General features: G+C 45.4%; 2 protein-coding genes across 2 annotated transcripts in view; both read left to right on the forward strand.

Annotated features, from left to right (window-relative positions):
• trappc3 (trafficking protein particle complex subunit 3) overlaps positions 1 to 8,620 on the forward strand; it is a 787,905-nt gene that overhangs the window by 93,237 nt on the left and 686,048 nt on the right. The window lies entirely within an intron of this gene.
• LOC311061694 (beta-1,3-galactosyl-O-glycosyl-glycoprotein beta-1,6-N-acetylglucosaminyltransferase 3-like) overlaps positions 2,776 to 8,620 on the forward strand; it is a gene marked incomplete at both ends in the record, with an annotated part of 21,149 nt that continues 15,304 nt past the window's right edge. The window contains 2 exons of the mRNA XM_084080383.1: positions 2,776 to 3,963; positions 7,520 to 7,691. Of these exons, the coding sequence (XP_083936509.1) occupies positions 2,776 to 3,963; positions 7,520 to 7,691 (1,360 nt within the window). The remainder of the gene's footprint in view (positions 3,964 to 7,519; positions 7,692 to 8,620) is intronic.

Genomic DNA, 8,620 nt, shown 5'->3' on the forward strand with positions numbered 1-8,620 from the left:
CCCAAATCCCAGAGTGCAATTTTTTTTTGCACTCGCAGATTCGTCTGGTCCCAGGCTAGTTTAACCCAGCTATCATGCAAACCCAAAAGATAATTTTGAACAGAAGACTGTCAATATCGCATAATTGACCCTGGCAAAGAAATAACCACAATTTGTCAATTTGTCACATGAAGTCTAAACACAAACTGCCTTCACATTACACAGGAGACTTGCCCATAGGGTCTGTGAGAGGCCATGTGCCATAAGAAACCCTGCTGTACCTCTGAGACAAGAGAAACAAACTCCTCGACCTACTCTACCATTAACAAAGAGTAGCAGGCACCATTAATAAAGCACAGGAGGACTGTGTATATAACTTTGAATTCATGATGCGTTTCCATAAACATAATCAGTATTAGCACTTGCTATTTTTCTCGTCTCGACAACACACCCTGAGTGACACACACACACACACACACACACACACACACACACACACACACACACACAATTTAAAGAAGTTCCATCCTCGTACTGTAACAGCAGGTCCAACAATAATGTTTACTCGTTCGTCTCAGGAAAGAAGGGGAAAAAAATTGGGAAAAAAGTCTTGATGGCTGCTACCGACTAGTCATAGCAGGAAGTCGTAGAGCCCAAACGTTCATGACCAGTCCAGATGCGCGCGTCCATCTTATTTACAAACCTCCCATGCAGGCAGACATGCCACACATTGCCACAGCCTCAGGCTAGCAGGAGGAGGTAGCCGTAAATGATCCCAGTGCTAATTGGTTAAGTAGAGTGAGCAGTGAGTGAGTTGCCCCGGGCGTGGGGACGTTCCAGGAGCCCATTATTGGGATGGATGGGTCACACTGGTGCATCAGCAGGACCATGGAGGTGCACTGGTGCATTCGGGAAAGGTATACCTCCATGTTTGTTCATGTTTAACATAATTATGCTTTGTAAAACATTCCTAAATCATCTATACCATAGTAGATGTTATTATGTGCCCTATTCTAAAGTGAAGACAATCCATTATTTACGACTGTCTGTTAATGTGGACTTTCTACTTACTTGTTCCAAACTTTCATGAGTGCAAACACGAAACAATAACTAGAATTATCTTTAATGTTTCGCAAATGAACCATTTTGGACATTATTGTGTGCCCTGATCTAAAGTGAAGACTTTTCATTATTATTTAATGTTTAATTAAAATAATGTGCTCCTCGGAGCACACATCTCCACCAGGGCAGGTAGCTTATTGTGGGCCAGCAATGTTTCACGGCAATCGGGCGCTGCGTTCATGATTTGAGGCTTTTTTTTCTTCAAACGGCACACTCCAGGGAGTGTGCCTGCAAAGTTTCACACCCATCGGTCCAATGGTGCCGGAGATTAGCTGCTTACAGACGTCTATCTGCCTGTTATAGCGGCAAATAGAGGTCAATTTGAAAAATGTGCCCTAGAGGGGATGTGTGTGCAAAGTTTCACGGCAATCGGACATGATTTGAGGCATTTTGTTCAAAACGGGCCACTCCTGGAGACTTTGGAAGCCAATCTTGGCCAATCAGGATGTAATACGAAAAAACAGACAGATCCCATGCGTAGTAGTGTCTACCTCTGTGCGCAAGCCTGTGCACAAGCCCATGCGCAGGCTTGTGTGAGTCGAGCCCATTGATCGAAACCGTTTTCACTCGTTCATGTAATGGGCCTGAGCTTGGTCAAGCTGCACTACCAGAGTCGGACACCAGGAGGGAAGCACCTCAATTTTCCCTCCTGTTTCTGGGGGCTTGGTCATGACATGTTACCGAAGGCCAGACGCCTTGCGCCACCTGATGCAGACTGGCATATCTTCTTGTCTTTGCATTGACTTTGTATGTAATTTTTCAGATTCTGATAATGATTCTGATTCTGAATCAATCAGCAAAAAAACATATCTTGGCCCTCCGGTGCAAACACAGTGTACAAATGATCCTTAGGGGTCAAAGGACTGGCGGCTTGGGCTGACATTGTTCCCAAATATGGAGATGCCTGACGTTATAGTACTGACATAAAGATGACATCACAATATAATATACACAGTTTGCGCATGAAATTGTGTGAGAGCAGAACACCTGAAATAAAGATGTTCTTTGTAAACTGGATTAAAACTGCAGTAGCTCCATATATGGGGTAGGAATAGGCTGACGCAATTTGAGACGGACTCATTCGGGTCAGACGTCACGATCTGACAGTTAGATCGGACATCATATACATGCCCATGTATGGGCGTAGGTACTGTGGAAGCTCCCTAAAAGGAGAAAATATGGACGTAGTGACATCAGCGGGATGATGTCAACATCTCACCAGTAATGGTCTATAGCTGTGATTTACTTGGACTGGTTGGTGTCTGTGAATCAAGCTTTGAACAGCGACTTCTTCAACATCATCGAAGATCTCTGGAACCGGATAGCTGTCCTATTAACTGACCCATTAAGTATCCCAACCTATTAGTGGGCAAACATCTTTTTGGCTTTTTTTCAGCACACAGCCCTAGCCTCACTGGTTCATAGCTGTAGACCGAAACCAAACCAGGAGATCAGAGAAAGATGTACCCAAAAGCCTTCTTTCTAGGGAAGTTGTTTAGTAGAAAACGCTGGACCTTCCTTCTAAGTACTTTACTGGGGCTGGGTTGGTTTGTTTACTACCTATCTGTAAACTACAGGTCTTCTTTCACCTGCTGCAAGACCAACGAGTTGCGTCCAATAACATGGGACCCACTGTTGCGTCCGATAAATTATTCCGCCTCTGAGTGGCCCTCAATGACGGGCCACAGAGTACCAACAGAATACGTTGAGGACCTGCCAGTCTGCTCGGCCATCATCCAGGGAAACATGGTGGGCAAGAATGATGAAATTGCTCAAGTTTTGGGGTCTAAGGAGAGACTGTCAGAGGATTTCTACCGTAGCATGACAAAGGACTGTGAAGCTTACATAGATAACAGAGGGTTCATCACAGTGCCGCTCAGTGCTGAAGAGAGAGACTTCCCCATTGCCTACTCAATGGTGATTCATGCAGATGTCGAGATGTTTGAGAGACTCCTGCGTGCCGTTTACAATCCTCAGAATGTCTACTGCGTGCACGTGGACCAGAAGTCCTCAGAGGGATTCCAGAAAGCTGTGAGGGCAATCATTTCCTGTTTCCCTAACGTGTTTATATCCAGCAGACTAGAAAGAGTTACTTACGCATCCTGGTCTCGAGTGCAAGCCGATCTAAACTGCATGAAAGATCTAATGAAGTCCCCTGTCCAGTGGAGATATCTGATCAACACTTGCGGTGCAGACCTCCCCATCAAGACCAATGCAGAAATGGTTCAGGCGTTGAAGCTTCTCAATGGGAAGAACAGTATGGAGTCTGAGGACGTGCCAGACTCCAAGAAGTTCCGCTGGCAGTACCATCACAAAGTCACCAATACTAAGCATGCCAATACTATCACCAACACGGGAATCAGGAAGACCGCCCCACCAATCAACCCCATGTTCTCAGGCAGCGCTTACTTTGTGGTCACTAGAGACTTTGTAAAACACGTGCTGGATAACAAAGAAATTCAAAATTTTATGGAGTGGTGTAAAGACACATTTAGTCCAGACGAACATCTGTGGGCCACTCTGAATAGGATGAGCTCTGTACCTGGGTCATTGCCTGCCCACAGTAAGTACCACCTGTCTGACATGAATGCCATAGCTCGCCTGGTGCATTGGATTGGCCATGCTGGTGATGTAACGAAGGGCGATGCATACCCTCCATGCACATCGACGGTTAGAAGAGGAGTGTGTGTATATGGGGCTGGTGATCTCCAGTGGATATTTCAACAGCATCACCTCATGGCGAACAAGTTTGATCCAGAAGTTGATGACATTGCTATTAGATGTATCGAGTCAATTCTCTGTTTCAAAGCATTGCAGTACAGTCAGAATTTAGCGGCAGTGCACTGCCCACTTACCAAATGTGTACGTAGTAGCATGCTGCAAACTGGAATGATGGCTGTTTGAAGCCCAGCCAATGGGCAGACAGAGGGGGCGGGGCTTAACTAATTACAGTTCGTCCCTATTGGTGGTTTTAGTCCATGTACAAAATTTGTACTCCGTAGCATGCTGCGAACTAGAGTTATGGCTGTTTAAAGGCCAGCCAATGGGAAGACAGAGGGGGCGGGGCTTCAGCAATTCATGCTCGTCCCTATTGGTGGTCTAAGTCCACATACCAAATTTGGACTTGGTGGCATGCTGCAAACTGGAGTTATAGCTGTTTAAAATCCCGTGCTCATACGGGCGGACGGACATAACATACGCTGGGGGTCCCTCCCTGGACCCCTCTTTTATAACTTCAGCAATTCATGCTCGTCCCTATTGGTGGTCTAAGTCCACATACCAAATTTGGAGTTGGTGGCATGCTGCAAACTGGAGTTATAGCCCCGTGCTCATCCCGTGCTCATACGGGCGGACGGACATAACATACGCTGGGGGTCCCTGGACCCCTCTTTGATAACCAGTGGCACGTGTGGCCAATGAGAGGAGAGATGGCATAGGCAATCTCCAAGTCCGTGTGTGTGTGTGTGTGTTGATTGAATATTTTATTAGGCAAAAGAATGTAAAACAACACATTTACATTTAAAATACTTTGTCTAACAGGTCCGTTCCTAAAAGTCCTTGCGGACTTGTTTCCAATGAGGGCCTTGGTATTCAATTCATAGACATATATTGTGGCACCACAGTTCGAATATCATTACACAAAGAAAATAAAAATAAAACAGCAAAAAAATGTATATATATATATATACATATATATATATATATATATATATATATATATATATATATATACATATATATATAACACTATGTACAACAAAAGGAATAAAAAAGGGGGGAAAGATATGTACAAGAACGGGGGGGGGGGGGTCGGCTGTCTAACGGGAAAATGGTACTACCTCCTCTTTTGGCCTCCTGAAAGGTGATTTTTTAAGGCTCTTTTAAATGAGCCCAGCGAACTGCATTTTTTGAGGGATGGGGTTAGACCGTTCCAATCCTGGCTGGCAGTGCTGTAGAAGGAGAATTTGCCCATGTTTGTTTTATGGGTGGGTGGTACCAAATTGTTGTTAACGCTCCCTCTGGTATTGTGACTGTGGGTGTCACATAACCTTTTGGAGGTATTTACTCAGATATGCGGGAATAGGGGGCATATCGGGCAAATTTTCATTTACAATTTTGAAGGCCAGTCCCATTTTTAGTTGTTGTGTGTGTGTGTGTGTGTGTGTGTGCGTGTGTTTGTATGTGTTGCTTCTTTGCCGTGCTCATCCCAGGCTCAAACAAACGGACGGACGGACACGCAGACAGAGTCAAACGTAGAGCGGTTGGCACCGCTAAAAATAGAATTAAAAAAATTACGTTTGAATTAATTGAAATAAAAAACTAGAAAAGTGTGCTCCTCGGAGCACAGGTCCCCGCCAGGCTGGGTTGCCTACCCAGGGTCCGCAAACTTTGGAAGGCAGTCTTAGCCATTTGGATCTGAAAAATCGAACTCATATATCTTGATCACATGACGCCAGAGAATTTCTGTGAGTTTTGGACAAAATATGTAGGAGTAGTATAGATCTTTTTAATCTGTGGCCACTCCTGCAAACTTTAGAAGCCAATCTTAACCAATCAGGATGGAATATGAAGAATTGGACTGACTATGACTATATACAGGTAATGTGTACCGATTTGCTTGATGTTTGGACAAAATCTGTAGGACTAATATATTTAAAAAATTGTTTTGCTAAAATAGGCCGCCTGGTGGTGCTATAACAGGCCAGGTGTGTGTGCACAGTTTCGCTGCGATCAAGCCAACAGTGCCGGATATTAGCTGTCCACAGAAGGACCGGGCGACCATTCCTGCAAGAGACAACACAAGAACACATACAGAGCTATAATATATAATAATAATAATAATAATAATAATAAATCATCAATAATAAATTATCTACAAATAGCTTATACATATTATATAACATCAGTTACAAATTATTTAATAATCAATTACAGATGTATACAAATGGCTTATTCATGAATAGTTCACTACTTACTAATACCTTATAAATGATTTAAACCATAGTTTTAAATGTTTTAGTAATCATTTACAAATGTCAACAAACAGGCTGTTCATGATAGGTTAATTGTCTACAAACTGCTTATGTTTATAAATGTTGTATAACGGGTCATTATTGTAAAGTGCTACCGAATAATGGAGTGAAGCGAAATGACAATACAGGCTGAGTGTCAGGCATTTTGTCGAAAACTCACACAAATCGGTACACATTATCTCTGGGGTCATGTGATCAATATGTATACGTTACCAAGATTACTCACATCCCATTCCAAGCTGGCTGTGACTGACTTCCAAAGTTTGTAGGCCCTGGGTAGGCAAACCCAGCCTGGCGGAGACCTGTGCTGTTGTTCTGTCTCTGTCTCTCCTCTCTCTCTCTCTCTCTCTCTCTCTCTCTCTCTCTCTCTCTCTCTCTCTCTCTCTCTCTCTCTCTCTCTCTCTGTCTTTCTTCCCTCCCCTCTCTCTTTCCATCTCTCCATCCTCCCATGTTGTAGTCTTTATCTTGTAGTGTGTAGAGCCAAGAAGCTGCTGTTGGTTGGTTAGTAACTTGCCACCTCACTGGGTGGTCCCGCTGCACTTTTCTGCTGTGCTGTTTGCACAGTTCAGAGGTCATTGTTTTTCTGACACGTCCCTCCATCGCGGGCCAAACCCAGAGGGCTGCCGACTGTTTTCTTAACTCCAAGAGTGTACAAACGTAACGAAATGGACCCGTAACGGCCCGGTGTACATTTGAACACTCTCAGAGTTACAAATGGAGAACAAAGACAAACGGCAGAGACTGAGAGAGAAGGTCAGAGAAGGAGAGAAACATGAGCACACGCATAGCCTCCCCCCCAAAAAAATCGAGATGGCACTTTACTGTGTACATACGTGCGTGTGCACATGCGGATGTGAGTGTCGGCCCACTCTGCCTGACATAAACTGCGGTTTGTTGCCATAAGGCCTGGCACCTACTTTGACGGGCTCATGATTTATGTTCCATTTTGACAGCTTACTTTGTGTAATGTACGGTTGAATGTACACACACACACACACACACACACACACACACACACACACACACACACACACACACACACGTGCGCGCGCGTTTCCATCCCCGAGCCCACCCTTGTCCTCTCAGTTTCACAGGAATAAGTCACCCTAATGAATTTTGTCTGAAGAAACAGTATTTCCCCCAACGGGTGTGTTACGGATCAAACGGTCCCTCAGTCACTGCTGTTTTATGGCTTATTCATCCACACAGAACAAGGTCATATTGTTTCCTTATTTAAAAGTTCCCCAAAACGATCAAAGAGGGAATATGGCTTTCTTACGGTTATAATATTTCCAAAATGTCTGACGGAGGGCATGAGCCAATGTGTTGTTATTGTTGGGGTGGGGGGAAGAAAATTAATAATCCTGATTCGTTTCTCATTGCAGAGAGTAATCCATGAAGTGGTACGATGGGAACCCCCGGTGCAGCGCCTGCGACCTCCCTCGTGTCTGGAGGACAGTGGGTGGCGTGGCACGCGTGGAAACAGCTGTTTGGGGAAGGAGGTTCCTGTGAGTATCAAGGTCAGTACACATTCAGCCAACCCAGTCAGGAACCCAGGTGGGACAGGGCACCACTGTGTGTGTGTGTGTGTGTGTGTGTGTGTGTGTGTGTGTGTGTGTGTGTGTGTGTGTGTGTGTGTGTGTGTGTGTGTGTGTGTGTGTGTGTGTGTGTGTGTGTGTGTGTGTGTGTGTGTGTGTGTGTGTGTGTGTGTGTGTGTGTGTGTGTGTGTGTGTGTGTGTGCTCGCTTGCCGACAGCGCTTGCTTAATCTGACAGAGCTTTGCAGTGAAGAGACAGCCAGAGTGTTTGGCCTTTAAAGGGGCCGAGGCAGCAGACAAACAAACTCTCTCCCCCGGGGTTCTCCCGGGGTCATCAGGTGGTCGCGAGGGTAAGTGAGTGTGTCATAATAGGCTTACAGTGTGTGGCTGGGAGGAGCGCGGATGACCTCCCCGGGGCGCTCGCAGAGCCATCGCAGAAGCGTTTTCAGTGCGAGCTCGCAGGGCAAAAAGGTCACTGAGGAGGAGCGGATTGTTTTGTCTCTTGCGGAGGTCGCGACCCCAGCTCGTTTTAGTGCTTAGCTTAGCAAGACACACAAGCTTGCAGTAACTCTATAGTACTGATGGTCGGCTTCTTGTCCCTGGTGGAGAATGGAACTCTTGGGGCAGCCGTAGCTGAGTGGGCATGGAGAGGGCGACTGGGAATCGGAAAGGTCGCTGGTTCGGCCCTCGGCCCGCCCAGTCGATGTGTCGAAGTGTCCCTCATCGAGAAACTGACACTAACAGTCCTCACCCCATCACGCTCAGCTGAGTCATCTGAGCAGCCATGTGCTGGGAGACGCTGTAAAAGTACCTTTCCAAGGTGGTCAAATCAATTTGGAATGGTGATGACATAATGAAGAGTGCTCATTTATCTATTTGTAACTCCGAGAGTGTACAAATGTACACTGCCCTCAGATACAAAGATACAAAGGCAGATACACAGATACAAA

The sequence above is a fragment of the Gymnoscopelus microlampas genome, assembly GCF_963454915.1.
Source record: "Gymnoscopelus microlampas genome assembly, chromosome: 15".
Lineage (NCBI taxonomy): Eukaryota > Metazoa > Chordata > Actinopteri > Myctophiformes > Myctophidae > Gymnoscopelus > Gymnoscopelus microlampas.